At 41.0% G+C, this 21,771-nt stretch overlaps 1 protein-coding gene across 1 annotated transcript; it reads left to right on the top strand.

The window, feature by feature from the left end:
• The first annotated feature begins 7,259 nt into the window (after positions 1 to 7,259).
• On the top strand, positions 7,260 to 20,186 carry LOC122560497 (cytoglobin-2-like). The gene is made up of 3 exons (XM_043711153.1): positions 7,260 to 7,424; positions 15,122 to 15,353; positions 17,910 to 20,186. Exons 1-3 carry the CDS (start codon positions 7,327 to 7,329, stop codon positions 18,054 to 18,056), a joined length of 477 nt encoding a protein of 158 aa, XP_043567088.1. The 5' UTR covers positions 7,260 to 7,326; the 3' UTR covers positions 18,057 to 20,186.
• The last annotated feature ends 1,585 nt before the right edge of the window (positions 20,187 to 21,771 follow it).

The raw sequence follows: 21,771 nt of genomic DNA, 5'->3' as shown, positions 1-21,771 counted from the left end.
TTTACTCACGAGATGAGGTCATTGCTGGTTAAGTCAGCATTTATAGCCCATCTCTAACTGTCCTGAGGGCAGTTATGAGTCAAAAACATTGCTGTGTATCTGGTGACACAAGTAAGGAGTGCAGCTGTCCCAAAAGGATATTAGTGAACTAGATAGGTTTTTCCAACCATCAACAAGAGATTTGTGGTCTTTTTTGGACTCTTAATTCCAGATTTTCAATGAATTAAATTTCTACCATTTGCTGTGGTTGGATTCAAACCATTGTCCCTAAAACATTATCTGGTTCTCTGGATTAACATTCCAGCAATAATACCATCACCTCCCAAGTTCTCAATTTTGCAATTGTTAGCATTAAATTGATCCCTTGGGATACTTAACATTAGTAATGAGAAAAGGTTAATTTTCACAGTATTTACTATTTGCTGCTCTCTTTGTTAATATCACCACTACCAGTCTCCAACTGGTTACTTCTTTTCTGATTTAGGTGAACCAGCAAGCTTCTTTTCATATTCCCGCCTTGTAGCCCTTTCTATCTTTGATTAATTTATCTGCTTTATCTAGGTGGAATCTGTTAGGGATCTCATCTAAGAATTGGAGATCCATCGAGAAACTAACCCAGCCTCTCCCAGTGATGTTCGCTGCAAACCACAAGCCGATCAGGCAGTGGCAGGGACACCAACTGACCACACCCTGAAACTATTTATATTCTTTACCATAATACAGCCTGTTACCAAGCCTACACAGCATACATTACATCGCTGAACGGTGTGACAATGTTAAATCCTTTTCTATTTTTAATTCCGTCTACCACGTCTCCACTGGCTGCTTACTAGGCATTATAACCTTTTTCCAAACATCTTTAACATAAAGGCTACTCCTCCTCCAATACCCTGCCAACCCTCTCTCGTATTCTTTCCCTTGCTGATATCTTTAGTTCCAATCCTGGTGGTCTTCCACCCATTTTTCAACTTATATTGGCTTTCTAACTTCAAGCCACTGATATAAATCAGAAATTGTAGTGACCCAACACTGAGCACCCGTTAACACCTACCCCTAACTCGCCGTTTGCTAAAAGGTTAATCTATTTCTCATCCATCGCTGAAGTTCAACTTATTCTCACAGTTCCAAGTTTAACTTATGCCCTTTCTCAACTGTGGCAGCCATCTTGCAAAGCGATGGTCTGTACTGTGGTGGTCACCTCTGATACACATGGGCCTGTGATGGATCAAAAAGGCCACTGTGATAGAGCAGTCTTTACAGCATTCCAAGAAAACCATTGGCTGAGAAGGTGCACAATTCACTGGACTCACTTTCTCTGGGCCTTCTTACAATGGTGATGAAATGTTCCAATCATTGGAAGCTGCTCGATAGTCTGTGGTGAAGGATTGACCAGGAATCAGTTTTATCTGAAGAGGCTTGTCTTGTGGTTAATTGTGCAACATTAACTATATCCAAGTCATATGAACTCTCAACTATATTAACCATTACTAACAAGAGGTAGGCAAGACACATTTAGATCAATGGGAGTGGTTGAGGACACAGGGTCTGTACTCAATGGAGAAAAGAAGAACGATGGGGGGGGGGGGGGGCCGGATCTGATTGAAACTTACAAGATATTGAGAGGCCTGGATAGAGTGGATGTGGAGGACATATTTCCAACAATAGGAGAGACGAGGACTCAAGGGGAAAGTCTCAGACTGAAGGAGGCGACACTTTAGCACTGACATAAGGAGACATTTCTTCAACCAGAGGGTGGTGAATCTGTGGTAATTATTGCCACATATGCTGTGAAAACCAAGTCATTGAATATATTTAAGACATAGATAGGTTCTTGATTGGTAACAGGATCAAGGATTATGGGTAGAAGGCAGGAGAATGGGGGTGAGAAACATATCAGCCATGATCGAAAGGCAGAGCTGATTTGATGGGCTAAATGGCCTAATTCTGCTCCCGTATGTTGTGGTCTTCTGGCTTATCAGGGGCCTATGCTGGAGTCCCACAACTCCAAACTCCTGTCTGACTAAACTACCCCAAGTCCCCACCTAGTGACCAAATTACAGATCAAACTGCTGCAGCATTGCTCCTACATAGAATCACAGAATCCCTACAGTGTGGAAGCAGGCTGTATGGCCCATCAAGTTCACACTGACCTTTCAAAAAGCATCCCACCCAGAATCGCTCGTCTACCCTATCCCTGTAACCCTGCATTTCCCATGGCTAATCCACCTAACCTGCATATTTCTGGACACAATGGACAATTTAGCATTCCCATCCACTTGACCTGCATATTTCTGGGTTGTGGGAGGAAACCCACACTGACATGGGAGAATGTGCAAACTTCACACAGACAGTCATCCGAGGCTGGATTAGAATCAGGTCACTGGTGCTGTGAGGCCTTTACCCCTTCCTCCATCCACCTATTACACTCTCAACTACCTTGTCCCAGCCCCACCCCCTCCCATTTATCTCTCCACCCCCAAGGCTCCCAGCCTCATTCCTGATGAAAGGTTCCTGCCCCAAAAATGTTGATTTTCCTGCTCCTCAACCTGCTGTGCTTTTCCAACACCACTCTAATCTTGACTCTAATCTCCAGCATCTGCAGTCCTCACTTTTGCCAACAGTGCTAACCACTGAGCTACCTTGCCACCCTAAATATAAACTCTTTCATGACCATTAGCTTATACACCACTTCTCAGTCAGCTGAGTTGCAAGTCTATGTGTACCATTCCTTACAGATTATGCTGTTAGTGAATGTTTCCGTTCCCTTAAAGAAGTGAAGCAAGTTTGACTGGTCTGACTTGAATGCATGAAGGTAATGTTCTGTTGATTGGATATCTCTAAATTTGTGCTGCTGCCCATAACCAATTTCAATGGCACTGAATCTATAACTGAATCTATAACTGTCCTTCCACACCTATTCCCTTGAAGTTATAATCTAGGTTTATTTTATTTGTCTCTCCATTTTATTTAATGTCTGATAGAGCTAAAATGTAAACTCCTCTAATCTTTTCACATCACTTTCACTATGTGTTATAAGAATGGTAAAGTGAGCTGAGTCAGTTGTCTTTCTCACATATGTCACCTTTAATTTATGCGTTTGTGGCGTGCCTTTTTAATCTGTTAATTCATGTATTGTTGTGTGGAAATTACTCAGCAGAGGCATCATTTCGCATTTCTAGATATGTCACATGATATATTTTATAGAAAAACACAAGTAGAATTCCTCATTGTGGAAACAGGCCCATCAGCCCAACAAGTCCACACTGACACTTTGAAGAGTATCCCATCCAGACCCATTACCCTCCCCTATGACTCTACATTTCCCCTGACTGAGGTTCCTAACCTACACACCCCTGAACACTGTGGGCAATTTAGTATGGCTAATTCACCTAATTTGCATATCTTTGGATTGTGGGAGGAAACCGGAGCACCCAGGGGAAACTGATGCAGACACGGGAGAATGTGCAAACTCCACACAGTTGTCCGAGGCTGGAATTTAACCCGGGTCCCTGGTGCAATGCCAGGTTAATGGAATTAAGGATTCATAGGGAAGTTTCTCGCTATAATCCATTTCACTACCTCAACACACCCAATAATGCTTTAACTCAGTAAAGTATATTTTTACAGTACAGAGAAGGTTACAATGTGGCAGTCAATGAGGAAAGATTTAAAAGGGACCTAAGGGACAATTTTTTTCACACAGAGGGTGGTACGTGTATGGAATGAGCTGCCAGAGGAATGGTGAAGGGTAGTACAATTACAACATTTAAGAGGCATTTGGGTGGGTATATGAATAGGAAGGGTTTGGAGCGATATTGGCCGGGTGCTGGCAGGTGGGACTAGATTGGGTTGGGATATCTGGTCGGCATGGACGAGTTGGACCGAAAGGTCTGTTTCCATGCTGTGCATCTCTATGATTCTATGACGCACAGAGAATAATGGGCCGGGATATTCTGAGGAGTGGCAATTTTCTTTTACACAAAAAAACTCTGCATTTCGGAGAGGACACTCCACTCAGGGCTCGCTGTCATCTGAAAAAACAAAGGTTCAGTCCCCATTCTGATAGCTGCTGTCCAACCCTAAGTAAATGTGTTGTAAGGGTGCTGGCTGGGTGAGGTTCCAGCTGGGGCTAAGATGTCAGAGAACCAGGAAAACCGAGAGGTCATTTTATCGAAGTACTTAACGTCTTGAAAGGGGTTGATAGAATTAACAATGAGGATCTGTCTCCAGTGGCCAAAAAACTGTGAACCAGATAATATATCTTTAAAGTCACTGCCAAAATAATCAGAAGCAAAAACCTACCCAACCAATGGTCAAGATTTTCCAATCCACTGTCTGATATGTGGCTATTATAGATTCAATGGGAGTCTTGAACATGAAATTAGGTGGGCTGAATAATGTACTTCTATATTGCAATATTCTATTATTGAAAGCGTTACGTTAAAGAATGAAAGTCAATCAAGGCAATGAAAATATTTTCATGAAAAAAAAACAAGAAATAATGCAAAACGCCAACAGGGGAGCTGGTGTCTGTGCAGAAAGAAAGCTCAGTTTCATTTTGATGATCTATTTTCAGAACTGAAAAAATAGCGGAGAGGCAATATATTTTAAACAATTAGAGAAGCAGGGAACGGTATGGAGAAGAAGAAAACGAAGGCCTTTGATTGGGAGGAGAACAGGAACGAATTAATGCCAGAAAAGATGAAGAGAGAGTGGCATTGGGACAGGTCAAGAAACCGAAGATGGGTGCAGTAGCTGGAGTCAAAGGTTATATTTGAAATATTTGAACTCAACATGAATCCTGAAGAGCTTTCAATGGCCTAATTAAATAATGAAGTGCTGTTGCTTGAGCTTATGCTGCGCTTCATTGGAACTACGGAGGAAGCTGGGAACTCTGAGATCAGTGGGAGAAGGGTGGGTCAGAAGCTTAGGACTGAACAAAAGTGTCCCACAGTGTGCTCAAACAATCTGTGTTTGTCTTCCTCAGTACATCAGAAACAGCAAGCGCATGTACTAAAGATTGAAAGAAGTACAAGCAAATTATTGTTTCACCTGGAACAATAGCTGTATTGTGGATGTGGAGAAGGGAGTTGGTGAAAAGGCCCCTAGGTTGCAGTGGGATGTGAATGGGTTCTTGATTCAGGAATGGACCATCCTGTTCTGAACAGAGTAGAAAGTTGAAAGGGGAGGGGAGAGGAAGATAACATGTTTGATGGTAGCATCATGTTGAGGGTAAAAAAATGGCAGTAGAAGAGCTGTTGAATGTGTTGGCTGATAGAAAGGAGGGTAAGTGCAAGAGGGAGGGGTGATGACCTAGTGGTATGATTACTGATCTGCTAATCCAGAGACCCAGGTAATGTTCTGGGGACTTGGGTTCAAACCCTGCCATAGCAAATGGTTAAATTTGAATTTAACAAAAATCTGGAATTAAGAGTCTAATGATTGCTGATTGTCAGGAGGAAGAAAGCCCGTCTGACTCACTCCTTTAGGGAAGGAAACTGCCATCCTGATCTGCTTTAGCCTACATGTGATTGTAGATCCACAGCAATGTGGTTGACTCTTAACTGCCCTCTGGACAATTAGGGATGGATAATAAATGCTCGTCTAGTCAGCCGTGCCCACATCCTGTGAATAAAATAGGTGTTCCTATAAAAAAGGATTCATTCTCAGCCATTGATATACATGGTAGAGAGCAAGGTCAAGTGTAGATGCTGTTCCTGTAATTGAGGGAGTAGAGGGGATAATTTGGGGAACTATACCACTGATGTATGCTTTGTCCAACATTGAAGTAACTCAATATTTGTGATTTTTCATCTTCCAAGCATTTGAGCTTTGACAATTGAGAGGATGATCATTTTTCCTCTGTGAGATAGGTAGCTGGGTCCATTGGTTTAATGCCTGTTAATTGATAAATGTTTAATTTAGAACAATGTAATTATTGGTGAGATGAGAAAGAATCAATAGGCTGCTGTAGGAAAGATGCTTTTAAACATGAGAGGGTACAGAAACAATTTACAAGGATGTTGCTGCTATCGAAGGGTTTGAACTATAAAGCTGAATAGGCTGGGGCTTTATTCACCATTTGCAATGACAGGATTTGAACTCAAGTCCCCAGAACATTATCTGGGTGTCTGGATTAGCAGTTCAGTAATAACGCGACTAGGTCATCACCTCTCCCTCTTAATTTTACCTTCCTTTCTATCAGCCATCACATTCAATAGCTCTTCGACTGCCCTTTTTTCATGATGCTACCATCAAACATGTCATCTTCCCCTCCCCTTTCAACTTTCTACTCTGTCCATTACAGGAAGATCCATTCCTGAATCAAGAACCCGTTCACTTCCCACTGCAGCCTAGGGTCTGCAGCTTTTGCCTTTTCACCAACTCCTTCTCCACATCCACCACACAGCTAATGTTCAGGTGAAACAATAATTTGCTTTTACTTCTTTCAGTCTTTAGTACGTGCACTTGCTGTTTCTGTTGTACAATTACAACTACAGTGTGGAAACAGGTTCTTCAGCACCACGTTTTCTTGTTAATTAGAGTCATAGTGATGTTCAGCACATAAACAGACCCTTCGGTCCAACTCATCCATGCTCACCAGATATGCTAAATTGATCTAGTCCTATTTGCCAGCATGTGGACCATATCCCTTTAAACTCTTCCTATTCAAGTACCTATCCAGATGCCTTTCAAACGTACCCATTCCAGATGCCTTCACTTGACGATGCAGCAGTGCTCCGAAAGCTTGTGATTTGAAATAAACCTGTTCGACTATAACCCAACGTTGTGTGATTTCTGACTCTGCCCACCCTAGCCCAACACCGGTCACCTCCACATAATTTTAAATGTCGTAATTGTACCAGCCTCCACCAGTTCCCCTGGCAACTCTTCCATACACACCACCACCCTCTGCATGAAACAGTTATACCTTAGGTCCCTTACAAATCCTTCCCCTCTCACCTTAAGCCTGTGCCCGCTGTAGTTTCGGACTCACCTAACCCTGACCTTGTACTGTATATCCTCAGGCTATTACCCTGGGAGGGATTGACTTTGAAGGCACTTCACGATCCGGATTGTGTCCCTTGATGCTCTAAACTCCTGTTGCATTAAGTATACCCACACGCACGCAGAAATAATCGTTAATAACTGGTGCCGAAATCATTAGAGATCGCCTTCAGCCAAAGAGGCGTGATTTGTGTCTGACACGTGATAGCTAGGGAACCCTGAAAGAAGTTAAAGGTGCAACACACAGAGACACACACACACACAGACTGTTTGCCTGTCAACTGCAGGGGGGGGTGGGGGTTGCTGACCGCTGTCACAATGAGTGAGCTGACTGAAGCGGACAAAGCGAACATCCGTGTGGTGTGGGAGAAGTTGGCTGCGGATCCTGAGGGAAACGGCAGGACTGTGGTTCTGAGGTGTGTATGCATCTGGGGCTTTTCATTTCCACTCCCCGCGGCTTTCTGCCAGCCTTGTTGCTTCCTCTCAACCCCACAAGCGTTTCTTTTAGCCGGGCGCTAATGGATTCCGTCTAGTACATCTGATAATTAGCCTCTATTTTTAGCGATGCCGCTTTAAGGAGCTGTGTTGTGACCGCTGCAGAGATTGCACTGCAAACATTTAAAATAAAGCGTGCAAGCTGAACTGCAAAGCCAAAAAACAAAAGATATTGGAAACACTCAGCGGGTCAGGCAGCAGCTATGACGACTTGCAAGTTCGTTATTTTTTTTCCATTTCCTTATTTTTTTTCCAATCTGTAGTTTATTTTTGAATCATTGAAATGCAACATTTCTTTGGTCACTTAATCTTCTGGGGAGTTGCAAGTTCGCCAGGTTCTGAGTTGCAGTTTGAAACAGGAACAAATTTTAAATCTGTTCAAAAACCCACTGAGTGCAGAGAATTCAAATCCAGAATCAAACTCTTTCTTTCTCCATCATCTTCTGTTTGATTTTCAAATTGTGAAATAACTGCAGTTATCAGAAAGCGGTGAGAGTGCACTATCCAGCATCTCACAGGTAATTGCTTCATTGAAAATATTCATAGGCACAGCTCTGGGCATCTGGAAATATATAAATACTTCTGATATTACTACAGCACATTAAGAATGTTTTATCGGGAAATATTTAAATGTCTATTTTAGTTGCACTCTATCTTGCAGAATCATGCTAATCCTGACGCTCTGTATAGTTTTGAATTCATTTATGGTTCATTATGGGCCCCTGGCAGTGAAAAATATATGGGTGACCTTCTAAATCTGGTAGCTATTATGTTCAGGCAGTTGTTTCCAGTTTCTAATCTTAATGCTGAAAAGATGTTTGTGATTAAGTGCACAAAATAACTAAACTACATGCAGCTAAACAATCTAACACCAGGCTGGGTGGGAATGCAGGGTAAAAACAATGACTGCAGATGCTGGAAACCAGATTCTGGATTAGTGGTGCTGGAAGAGCACAGCAGTTCAGGCAGCATCCAAGGAGCAATAAAATCGACGTTTCGGGCAAAAGCCCTTTATCAGGAATGGGAATGCATGCTAAATGCTTGTGGTCTTATCATAACAAAAGTAAATCGTCATAAGTCATCAAATAAACCTGTTGGACCATAACCTGATGTTGTGTGACTTCTAACTCTGGGATCATGATAGCTTTTTAAAAAAGTCCAGTATATAGCACTATTAACAACTTTGTTTTGCCTTCTTGTATTACTGGGATGGTGTTGGAAATAGAGATGTTTAATTGATTTATATGGAAGAATTCTGACCTCTCACATGCACTTATTGGAAAGCAGCAACTAGTAGAAAGTGAGGACTGCAGATGCTGGAGATCAGAGTCAAGAGTGTGATGCTGGAAAAGCACAGCCAGTCAGGTAGCATCTGAGGAGCAGGAGAATCAACATTTTGGGCATAATCCCTTTATCAGGCTTCCTAATGAAGGACTTATGCCTGAAATGTTGATTCTCTCGTCCTCGGGGGCTGCCTGACTGGCTGTGCTTTTCCAGCACCGCACTCTCGACAAGGAGCAACTAGTGGTGAGTTTAATCTGAGGGTCCCACATGCCTCAGACATGGGGTGAGGCTGGAAAGGCAAGAGCTTCATGCCAACCTCAGTGTGGGAATTGACTACTTACCTGAGGTGTGGTGACCCACAGGTTAAAATGCATCACCCGTTGTCACTCGCTAAGACCAAACAGCTCTATGCTCCTTTGGGACTGTGATGCAGAAGTGTTGGTGTTGGACTGGGGTGGACAAAGTCAGAAGTCACACGACATCAGGTTATAGTCCAACAGGTTTACTTGAAATCACAAGCTTTCGGAGCTCTGCTCCTTCATCAGGTGGAGTCACTTCACCTGAGGAAGGAACAGCATCCAAAGGCTTGTGAATTCAAATAAATCTGTTGGACAATAATCTGATGTTGTGTGACTTCTGACTCTGGGACTATGATAGCTCTTTAAAAGTGTCTAGGATATAGTACTTGAACTATTAACAACTTTATGTTTTGCTTTCTTATACTACTGGGATGGAGTTGGAAGTAGAGAAGATCCATTGATTTAACTGGAAGCTGGATTTAACTGACCTCTCACATGTATCAACTATTACTCTCCTGGTGCATGCATTACATAAAGTTAGTGTGCAGTTTCAGCAAGTGATCAGGAAGGAAAATGGTCGATTGTTGTTTATTGCAAAAGAAATGAAATCTAAATGTAGGGATATTTTGCTGCTGCTTATAGAGCGTTGGAGAGGCCACATCTGGTGTCCATTTTCAGTCTTATTGTCTTATATAAGAAAAGATGCACTTAGAATGGAGGCAGCTCAGAGAAGGTTCATTTGACTGATACCTCAGATGGGGGGATTGTTTAATGAGGGAACGTTAGATAGACTGGGCCTGTATTTTATTGGAGTTTGGAAAATGATCTTATTATGGTCCTGAGGGGTCTCGCCGAGATGGAGCTGAACATGCTGTCATGGGAGAGACTAGAACTAGGGGACACCATTTAAAGATCAGAGGAGTTTCATTTAAGACTGAAATGAGGAGGAATATTATCTCTCAGAGGGTCTTCTGTGGTAGAGGCAGAGTCATTGAACACTTCTAAGGCATAGTTAGGTATGTTCCTGATAAACAAAGGTTTCAGTGGTTAAAAGGGATAAGCAGCAATGTAGACTTGGGTCCTTAATCAGATCAGCCATATTTTTATTGAATGACAAGAAAGGCTGGAATGTATTACTCCTGCTCCTACATTGTATATTCGCATGATAGGTTAGAATATTCTACTATCACAGTGCTTTCAACTCAATGAATGTTCTGTTAAAATTTTGTAGTTAATATTCATTCCCATTTGCTCAATTTTCCTAATGTTATCCACATATTTCCCTAGCACTTCATTTCTAAATATCCAGGTCATTCTCCACTTTCACAGCTATCACTTCCACCCAAATTGACCTTAACTTTTCTCAATTCCTGTCTTTTGTAATTCTCCGAATCTAACTTTCTTGCCTGCTCTTATTACATTTCCCGCTGTCTTTATTGATGCTGTTGCACTCTGTCTTCTGAAATTGACATCTTCCTCCAGGGACCACATCCTCTGCAAACTCCACACTCTGACTTTACTGAACTGCTCTCTTCTGCTGTCAAAACTCCACAGTGTTACAGGAGCACATCAAGTAAAACAGCTCAGTATAGTGCCGCACCATTACTTCAGCCTTGGCAATGGTAAGTTTCAATTCCTTCCCATGGAAAACTTATGATAAAGAACAATAGATTTATAAGCCATCAGTAAACAAATTCGTTGTCCATTATGGCTTAACATGAGTCAGAATCTCATTGATAACTCAATAGCTGTAGAGATAATCAAAATCTTGTCTGGTAATTTAATAATGAATTCTCTCTTATTGTCTGTGTTGAACATTGCTTATTTTACACTATGCACCTTAGTCTTTCAATCAATATGCTTCATTCAATGCCACCATTGTAACACTGATTATTTAACATAGTAACATAGCTATACTGAGCCTCTTGAGCGTATTCTGTCAATCAGTTTGTTCATGGCCAATCTATATTATCATCCATTTACCTATTCCTACACTATATCCCTTGAAATCCTCACATAGTAGGTGTATTCATTAACAACTTTGCCTGCAGCAATCTAGGTGTGGAGGGAAGCAAAGTATATAAAACCAGTAATCAAATGAAAGCAAAATACTTTGAGTGCAGGAAATCGGAAACAAACACTGAGAATACTGCAAAAGCTCAGCAGCTTTAATAGTGTTTATGAAGAGAGAAACAGGGCTCATGTTTCAAGACTTCGAGTCAGTTCTGGAGAAGGATGTTGCTGGATATGGAAGGTTTGAGTTATGAAGAAAGGTTAGATATGCAGGGACTTTTCTCACTGGAACAAAGGAGTTTGAGAGGTGCCCTTGTAGAAGTTTATAGAAATCATGAGGGGTGTAGATAGGATTAATGGTAGGTGCCTTTTCCTAGGATAAGGGATTTCAAGACTAGGGAACAAATTTTTAAGGTGAGAGGAGGGAGATTTTAAAAAGACACGAGGGTCAGTTTTTTTTTTACACGAGGGTAGTTCGTCTGTGGAATGACAAACTTCCAGAGGAAGTGGTGGATGTGGGCATAATTACAATGGTTGAAAGACATTTGGATAAATTCATGAATAGGGAAGGTTTGGAGGGATATAGGTGGGGAGCAGGCAGATAGGACTGGTTTAGTTGGGGATTATGTTTGACATGGACTGGTTGGACCAAAGGATCTGTTTCCAAGCTGTATGACTACACAACTAAGAGTCATACCAGACTGGAAGTGTTAACTCTAGTTTTGTCTCTGTGCAGATACTGCCAGACCCACTGAGTTTCTTGAGAATTGTCTCTGTTTGTTTGTTTTGGGAAAAAATAAGCACAATCTAATGTTGAAACGTGGTGGCAAAGGAGATGGGCTCACCTTTTTAGAAATTCATGGGCATGATGGACTCAGTGATGTGCGTTTCTCCTATTTATGGGGTAAGGGCATCCCTGGCTGGGCCAGCATTTCTAGCCCAGTTCTATTCGCCCTTGAGAAGGTGGGGTTCAGCTGCTTTCTTGAACCACTGCCGTTCTTATGGTGTAGGGACATCCACAAAGCTGCTACCAGGAGTTCCAGGACTTAGATTTATTGGATGTATTGGAAATATTGTATTTTCTTTTATTGCTGTTCTGTCAACGTTTTCTTAAATGAATTATTGCTCAGCTCTTTCCACAGAGGAATTTTAAAAAAACAGAATCTCAGTAGGAATGCAACGCTCACAGTGGAATGGTGGCTCAGTGGTTAGCACTGCTGCCTCACAGTGACTGCATGTGGGAAGTCTGCACGTTTTCCCTGTGTCTGTGTGGGTTTGCTGTGGATTCCGCCCACAGTCCAAGGATGTGCAGATTAGGTTGATTGGCCAGACTAAATTGCCTGTAGTGTCTAGGGATGTGCAAGTAAAGTGGATTGGTCATGGGAAATGCAGGGTTACAAGGATAGGGCAAGAGTGGTGATTCTGAATGGGGTGCTCTTCAGAGAGTCCGTGTAGACTTATTGTTTCTATACTGTAGCGATTCTATTCTATGAGTACTCCTAGTGCAAAAGGGTGGGCTAGTTGTTCCCATGGTACCTACTGAACCATCGATGTGTAGTAATATCAGATAAAGACTGAATTTAGTTCAGATCGGTCATGATATAAGTTAACGGGCTGGTTTGTGTTTCCTGGAGCATTTCAATGAATTGTATCATGTCCCTGTCAATCTTTTTAGCAGAGACAGTCAGACCTGTGAGTTTTACTTCATAACTTGGGAGTGCTATGACCTTGATTGACATTTACTTTTCATTCTATCATTCTCAATATAACATTGCGCTTTTGAAGATTTTTTTTTTATTTTGGGCTTTCTTTCCCTCCCACCCAAAGTGTACAATGGGGAATAGATCCCTACTGTATTGATTTAAGTCGTAGATCACAGAAACCCTACAGTGTGGAAAGAGGCTGTTCAGCCTATCGAGTCTGCACTGACCCACTGCACAGCATTCCCCCCGTCCTATCCCTGTAACCCTGCATTTCCCATGGCTAATTCACCTATCCTGCACACCCCTAGACATTATAGAGAATTGGGAATGGGGACAGACATGAAATGAGTTGCTAACTCACCTTTCTGTGTCTTGCAATTTCGCCTCATGTCAATATTTATCACTTTGAGAAAATACTCAATGTACACCTTGTAACTTTTCCCTCATCTAATTTTGCTTATTAAATGAGTTGCACACGGATGCTGCATATTTCCTGCTACACCCTGTGTGACACTATATATGTATCCTCTTTATAATCCACCCACTGAATGAAATGCTATAAATATTTATCATTCTAATCTACCCACCCAGGTAATTGTCATTAACAATATTGTAACCTAGCCATTAGAATTACCTTCCTCCATATCTCACACGAATAGTCCAAACAGAAGCAGACTAAGAATAGGTTTCCTACTAATCTCAGATAAAACTCTTATCAGTGTACCACAACTTCATCAGAGTTAGATAAATTGTTATTGGTCACGAGCATTAATAATCTCTATAAATCTTACATTTGGAACTTTGTCAAAACCCCTTTGAAAGTTTATAGTAAATTATATCCACTGGATAGCCATTAAACAGAGTTAGTTAGGTATTGTACTTAAAAATTGCAGTAGATTAGGGTAAAGTCCTTTATTTTGCTCCTCTCTTTGGAGATGAAGTGAATGTAATCAGCTGATTAATTCCAGATAATGATTAATTCCTACATCATAATGGCTTGAGATTGTAAAACTGATATCTGAAAGAATTGCTGATTTTTATCTTTTTCATTTGGATTTTGGCTAAGAAACAATGTTCAAAGTGTTGTTATCTTCAGGATCATAGAGTGATTGCAGCATAGAAGGAAAACATTTGGCCCCTTGTGTCTGTGCCAGCTCACAGCAAGAACAACTCAGCGAGTCCCATTCTCCTGTCATTTTCCTGAACTGCTGTCATCTTGTTCTCTTCAGATAATTGTCCAGTTCTCATTTACTGAATCTGCCTCCACCACACTCTCATTTCTGATCCTAAATGCTCACTGCGTAATGATTATTATTCCTCTGGGTAGCAGCAGCCTGGGGCTGGCTGGCAGACCAATGTTGCCTCCCTCTCTCTGAATGGCATGATTTTATCCATATTGCTAGGGGGAGCAGTTTGATGTCGAGGTTAAAATTCCATTCAGCAGCGAAAGCCGAGGCAGTGTTAATGGATGTGAGGCCACAATGGAGTAGGTTTTCAATGCAATGCGTTGGAGATAGTCAGGCTTGGATAGTTACATTGGCGTTAATTCTCGTGTTCGACTTGCGGACCCATTTTCCTAGTCTGTCCTTGATCCAGTTGTCCAGATTTTTAGTGGAAGGTTGAAGTTTGTCTCTATAGCATTGTGCTCAAATCAGCTTGTCCCCTAGATCTCAAGCTGTCAATGGGCATCGTTTCTCCATGACTGTTCTGTTCAGGCCCCTTGTACTTTTGAACAGTTCAATCAAATCTCTTCTTAATCCCTTCTATCACAAGAACAGACACAGCTTTTCCAACCCATCTACAAAACCATATGTCCCTGGAACCATTGTCTTGAATCTTTTCTGCCACTTCCATGACATCTTTATATCCTTTCTAAAGAGCTCAGAACTGAGTGCAGTAATTTAGTGAAGACTGAGCTACTGTTTTATGCAGAGTTCATCGTAACTTCTATGTTTTTATCCTGTTATAAAACCTAAGGTTCTGTATGCTTTACTAAGCAATTTCTCAACCTTCAATCACTTATACATGCAAACCCCAAAGCTCCTCTGCTCTGACATCTCCTTGAGACTTTCAATTCACATTACCCCTTTGTTCTTCCTACCAAAATGTATTGCTTCACACTTCTTCACATTAAATTTCAACCACCACTTGTCTGTCCATTCTCCCTGTGTCCTCTATCATTATCCACCTTCTGGTTCACAATTTCAAGCTTTGCATCATCCACACATTTTGAACCTGTGCCCTGCATGCTAACGTATAGGTCATTAATACATATCCGTTGTTAATACTTTTCGAACATCTTTTCCTTGCACAAATCAGGTTGTTCACAGATTATCCTGAAACGAAAAAGTATTTTCAGCATTTTAAGGACATTTCAACCCAGGAAGAAATGCAAAAATCAGCTCAGATCAAAAGGCATGGCAAGACAGTGATGAACAAACTGACGAGCATCTTTGAAAAATTGGATGATTGGGCTGCAGTCTGTACCATTCTGGATACCATGGCAGAAAGGCATGTTCACAAACATAAAGTGGAGGTCTACAACTTTCAGGTAAATCTCCTGTTAATGTAGCATGTGTTGCTTCATTGTTTCCCTGAATTTGCATTCAGCATTTTAAGGAAAATAAAGCTGGCAAACCTCATGTTTTAAAAAATTCTCAAGGTCAGGTTCGTAGGAGAGTAGTCTGACACAGAACAAACGACCAAGAGGCGAGTCTGCTAGAATATGGGCATTTTATTCCCCGCAGCGTCGCCACAACGGGTCTGGCTTATACTCACTCTACATGTTACCAAAACTGGGAGCCATCAGTTCTCGTAGAGCGGTTGCCAACAACCCACGCTCGGCGGTTAAACGTAACCCCGGAGCAGACTCACCGAACTGGAGACTTTTCCAGCTGATATACTCTTTTCCAGATATAAACATTCATGTGAACAGCAGAGCAAGGCTAAAAAACACATTCCATTCTGGTTACATACAGATAAGAAGATTCACACGGGACTAAGCAACACCTCCATTCCGGTTAGATTCACACATGTATTGGGACATAATTTTTAACCGTTTCACCACATTCCACTGCTTGGAATTTTACACCACACCTCATTATAGAATTTGATTAGATAATGATGACGCTAGTATCTGAAAGTCACTGTGTGAATACTAAGCTTCTGCCAGAGTAGGCCAAAATATCCAAATGTTTAATTGAAAATTCCAGATAAAGCATATAGATATTTTTAATGATCCCGTTCAGACAAGAAATAGCACACTTTTGGAGCAGGTGGGATTTGAACTCAGTGGGGACACTATCACAAGAGTGTAGAAAATGCTCGGTCAGCTTATACAGGTGTTATATTCCAGATGTTTTTCCTAGTCAATCTATTCAAAGATATTATTCCACTCACCTGGGCTAGGTGCGACTTGAACTTGGGCCTCCTGGTCAAGCTGTGGCAATGTTACTACAGCAACATGGGAGCCCCTTCCGAAAAATCAAATACAGTTATCTAAAAACATTATCAATTTGTCTTTGGTAAATCAGTGGTGCAAATTAAATCTTTTAAATGCACATTGTAATTCAGAAAAATAGTAGTTTCAATGAGTAGACAAGCTGAAAAATGACAGCTCCATGGTTGTATAGAGAATAAGACACATCTAGGAATGATTGCAAGTTAGGAGCTGAGATGACTTTGGGATGTTCAAAGATTCCCTACAGAGCAGAACCACGCCATTTAGCCAATGAAGTCCACCACAATCTTCCAAAGAGCATCCCATTCAGACTCAGGCCCCCACCCAGTCCCTGCAGCCTGCAATGTCATGGCTTATCCACTTAGCAAACATATCCCTGGGCACTACAGTATGGTTTTTCCACCTAATCTGCACATTTTTGGACTGAGGGAGGAAACCCACACATGTACAGGGAGACATGCAATCTCCACACAGACAATTGCCCAAGACTGGGATTAGATTAGATTAGATTACATTACATTACATTACATTACAGTGTGGAAACAGGCCCTTTGGCCCAACAAGTCCACATCGACCCGCCGCACATCTTTGGACTGTGGGAGGAAACCGGAGCACCCGGAGGAAACCCACGCAGACACTGGGAGAACGTGCAAACTCCACACAGTCAGTCGCCTGAGGTGGGAATTGAACCCGGGTCTCCGGCGCTGTGAGGCAGCAGTGCTGACCACTGAGCCACTGTGCCACCCCTATAGCTCTAATGTTGGTGTCATCTGCAAACATACTAAACATATCTCCTATATTCACATCCATGTCATTTATATAATTGACAAAAAGCAGTGGATCCAGCACCGATCCTGTTTGACTTGTCGACCCATCTTCCCAGCCCGTCCTTGATCTGGTTGATTTTAATGCACCCTTGAAAATTGGGACTTGCCCATGTCATGTCGCAGTTACTGACATTCAACTAGAAGGTCGCACCAACAAGGCAGGGGCTGTTATTAGCTGGTACTACGTGCAGTGTGTAACAGCGTGTGCTTAAGATTTCAGATGAACGTGTGGTTTTCTGTTCTGGAAAAGCTTCATCCACTGTCAGCTTTGAGGAGGAAGATAGCAACCTCCACACATTCCATTCCTTAAAGTGAGCTTTTCAGCTTGAAAATATGTTAAATAATCCTGTCAATTTCTAGAGATCATGAGTTCAAAGTGAGAAGGGAAATGTTTAGGGGAGATATGCGTGGAAAGTTCTTCATGCAGAGCTTGGTGGGTGCCTGAAATGCATTGCCAGCAGTGGTGGTAGGGGTAGGCACGATCGCGTCATTTAAAATGTATCTAGACAGATATATGAATGGGCAGGGAGCAGAAGGATACAGATCCTTAGAAAATAGGTGGCAGGTTTGGGTAGAGGATCTGGATCGGTGCAGGCTTGGAGGGCTGAAGGACCTGTTCCTATGCTGTAATGTTCTTTGTTTGTTCTCTGTCCAGCAAATTCAGGCTCTGGTCTCCTAGTACAAGTATAATAGCCCACTGGAAAAGTATGATTCAAAGCAACTCAACATTATAAAAAATAAATTCACTTTCTTTGACATTGTTTAAGTCTAACACGTCCCATTGAAGTTGCTCTTATTCTTTCTGCTTTTTCTGGTCTAGATTATATTTAATTTAATTGTTACGATCATGGGCGAATCATTGGGGAGCAGCTTTACACCAGAGATCCGTGAATCCTGGGTGAAGACCTTCAATATCATTTACCATCATCTTGAAGATTCCTACAAGAAATACGAAGCTACATCCTAACTTAATGGCATGTGGTTGCAAGCACTTACCACTCCAACCATTGATTAATGAATGATATTCTCTCTAAACCGTTCTGTACTGCAATGACTAACATCATCAGCATTTGAATGGATCTACTTGAGAATAATGAAATTTTGAAATTAAGAATGGGAGAAATAAATGATAATGTTATGGAAAAAATTAAACATATCCATTGATCATTTGCCTTGCTAAATTATATAAAGTAAGGAATATTTTCTGCATTATTTGAGCAACTACCTTACTCAATTAACCTGATTTTATTTCAAATATTTAGCCAGACATAGCAACTGCTACATCAATAAATAGAGGTGGTGGCCTAGTGGCATTATCATGAGACTATTAATCCAGAGACCTAGCTGGTGACTAGGTTCAAATCCCACCATGGTAGATGGTAGAATATGCATCCAATAAAAGTCTGGAATTAAGAGTCTAATATTGACCTTGAATTGATTGCTAGGGGGGAAAAAAACCCATCTGGTTCACTAATGGGAGTAAGTTTTAAAAAAGCATGTTGATTGATTTTATTTTAGTTTTGTAGTCCATTTCAAAAGCTCTGGGGAAGTATGCCCCATTTAAAAATATATAATTTTACCTTGAGAGCCTTTTTTTTTCCAACACATCCCACAACTCACCTGCACCCAGTTATTTAACTCCCTCCAACAATATTACAATATCCCTCTAACTTAATCTTTCATGAGGCTAATAAGAGCACAGATAATACTGGGGTGAAGCTGAAAGTCTCAGCCTTGGCTAAAGTTGAAAAATGTTGCTGCCTTCAAGAAAATCATTCGCTGTAGGAATACCTGGTTCATGTTTTTTTTTGAGTGCTGCTGTTATTTATGGCTCCACATGGCAGGAATTGGCTGCTGTGGTGTATTCCCATTTGTCTGTCCTTGCACGCACCAACTTGCAACCAGTTTGTGATATGATATCTGTCAGTCAAATATGCTCAGGTCTATTCCTCTTTCTCTACTTCGACCTATAGAAGAAGTCTCTAGCTTTTCAGCTCTGATCAAAGATGAAATACTAATGTTGTCTGTCACTTTTTTTTTGAAGATTTCTATTCGCTCTTGCAATTTCAAGTCCCCTTTGTTTGGCTTAACAAAGATTTTTCAACACATAGCTTAGCAGTCATCTTACAAAGGTTACTTTTCCACAGATCTTCTGTAGATCTTTGCAGGTTTCTGAGGCAGGCAAGAAAAAGGGCAGAATGTAACATGGTTTGGTTCCTGGTTAGAAACTTGAGTTTTCTTATTGTTACCATCTTTGCAAAATTACATCTGCATCACCTCTGCTGGCTTCTATTACCATTTAGACACACGTAGCTACGTGTTCCACCATGTACTGCAATCTTCATTCTAATTCCTGATTACAGTCAGTTTCTGGCCTGTCTTTCTTGACACAATGGATGGTAGTTTGGGGCAATTATGATATTAAACACTGAGCTAGCTAAGAAAGAACACCTCACACCCTCTCTCCCATTTCTTCTTTCTATTCTGCAACTTGTTTTGAGTTGTTGACAAAACCATTTACTGGGAGAAAAGCTAAATAATTAAAAATGCAGACTTATACTTCCACTTACACGATCTTCATGCAAATGGAAAAATGAGTCAACAAAATGCTTTTGGAACTGTGAGTACATGTAGTTTGAATTTATATCCATGTGTGGATGAATCAACCACTTGAAAATTATTATTTTTCAAGATTGTACTATGGTAGTTTGTATAGTACGCTGGTTTTAAATCTTATTATTTTATTAAATGCTTCCTATTAATTCAAAATAATGTTGTTCAGGTTATTCAATGATCCAACAATTGCATTTTTTATATATTAACTAACAATGTAGAAGCAGTCTAGATATCTCTATATATTAATGCTGCATACATCACCATTTTTAAAATTTACATTGCATTTTTGAAATTCTATTTCGTAACATTAGCAAAACAAGAAAATATTGTTTGAGCTGTAATTGTACATATTGGAAGCCATAGCCGAGTTTGGCATATGGCCTTCAATATGCACAATTGCAGTTCAAACAAACCTGTTGCCGTAATGGAACTTTTAATAGTCTTCTGTTTACTTCAGTGCAATAAAATGCCCTGCTGATAATGTTTATTGTTCATTTACTTTATAAAGTTCAATGTGGTGCCTTGAAACATAGATAGTTCTAATTAAGTCATAAAACCAATCACTATGAATCAATAAAATTGTCCAAGATATAAATGAGATACACTAGGATAAATGAAAGTTAGTGAAAATATACTAAATTAGTTTAAACAATTCAAAGTAGGGTCTGGGAAGGCCAGCAAGGTTAATATAAGAGGAGTAATGTTAAGATGAAGAAATTAATAAAGTAAGAAAGTGAGTATTTAGGACTAAGTAAGTTTGACACATGGCAGCTCAGTTCAGTTGGGTTGAATTCATGACTGCCATATGTGGGAAGTCATGGACCCTACATGTGTCCTGGACAACCATGTGTGTAGGAGCTAGAGAAACAGAGTCTGAACTTCAGAGCTCAAACAGTGACTGAAGACGCTGCAGCACATCAATGCAGCTGAGAGTTACACAGGTATTCAGAGATTGTCTCACCACAGCTCAATGGGTTGGAGTAAGGAAGGGACCAAAGGGAACTAGGCAGGTAGTGCAGGAGTCCCCTGGGGTGTCGCTGACACATTGGTATCCCAATTTGGAAGCTGATTTCTCAACGCAATGTACCCAGAGCCAAGCTTCTGGCACTGCAAGTGGCCTGAAGGAGAGAAAGGGGGAGCAATCCCGATCGGGGGAATTCATTTGTGAAGGGAACATAAAGGCTGCAAGATGGCATTTGTCTCCATTGTGCTAGGGTCATGGATGCCACTACAGTTACAGGGCATTGTTCTGGGACAGGGTGACCAGTTAGAGGTTCTGGTCCATGTTGGTACCAGTGATATCTGTAGGAATGGGGACATTGATCTGCAATCAGAATTTAAAGAACTAGGTGGAAAGCTAGGAAGCAGCACCTCAAATAGTGTAAGCTCTGCATTATACCCAGTGCCATGAGCAAATGAGTACAGAAGTAGGAAGGTATGACAGATTAATATGCTGCTGCATAGATAGTGCCCTAGGAGAGTTTTATATTGCTGGATTTGGCCCTGGTAAGGTGGTACCTGCAAAACTCGGATTACACCTGAATAGAGTTCCTTGTGGGGTGTTCTGCTAGTGCAATTGGGAGGATTTTAAAGTAACGTGTGGGAAGGAAGAACAAATAGTAAAGGGGAATATCAGGGTTTGAAAAATGCTTGGGGATAAAGCTGGCATTAGCGCAGAGTATAGCGAGTTAATAGGTGAACCTGGCATAAGGGAGAAAGAAATGAAGTCAAAAAGAGTGTTACTGTGCATGTCTGTGAATACACAGAGTATAGTAAAATAAGATTAGGAGTTACAAGCACAGATTGCAATGTGGAAGTATAATTGCGGTGGTATGAGTCCTGGCTCAAGAAAGGACAATATTATTCTTTATTAAGGAAAATTGTAGAGAAAAGAACGAAAGACGATTAGCAGCATTGGTTTAGGAGAGCATTACAGTCGTGGAGAAAAATTTGAATTGAATTGAATTAGCTTTATTGTCACATGTTATCAAATGAAAAGTTTATAAGTCAACACTGATCGTGCTACATTAGGTTCAGAGAACCTAAGTACAATTCTTAGGTATAGA

This window comes from Chiloscyllium plagiosum, chromosome 21 (genome assembly GCF_004010195.1).
Source record: "Chiloscyllium plagiosum isolate BGI_BamShark_2017 chromosome 21, ASM401019v2, whole genome shotgun sequence".
Classification (NCBI taxonomy): Eukaryota; Metazoa; Chordata; class Chondrichthyes; order Orectolobiformes; family Hemiscylliidae; genus Chiloscyllium; species Chiloscyllium plagiosum.
The sequence above is the reverse complement of the archived record's forward strand: the minus strand, read 5'-3'. Positions and strand labels throughout refer to the sequence as shown.

Excerpts from the sequence above, each read along its gene's own strand:
- LOC122560497 (XM_043711153.1), top strand. The coding sequence starts at position 7,327 with ATGAGTGAGCTGACTGAAGCGGACAAAGCGAACATCCGTGTGGTGTGG. Across the intron at positions 7,425-15,121 it reads GGCAGGACTGTGGTTCTGAG|GTTGTTCACAGATTATCCTG; the intron begins GTGTGTATGCAT and ends TGCACAAATCAG. Across the intron at positions 15,354-17,909 it reads TGGAGGTCTACAACTTTCAG|ATTATATTTAATTTAATTGT; the intron begins GTAAATCTCCTG and ends TTTCTGGTCTAG.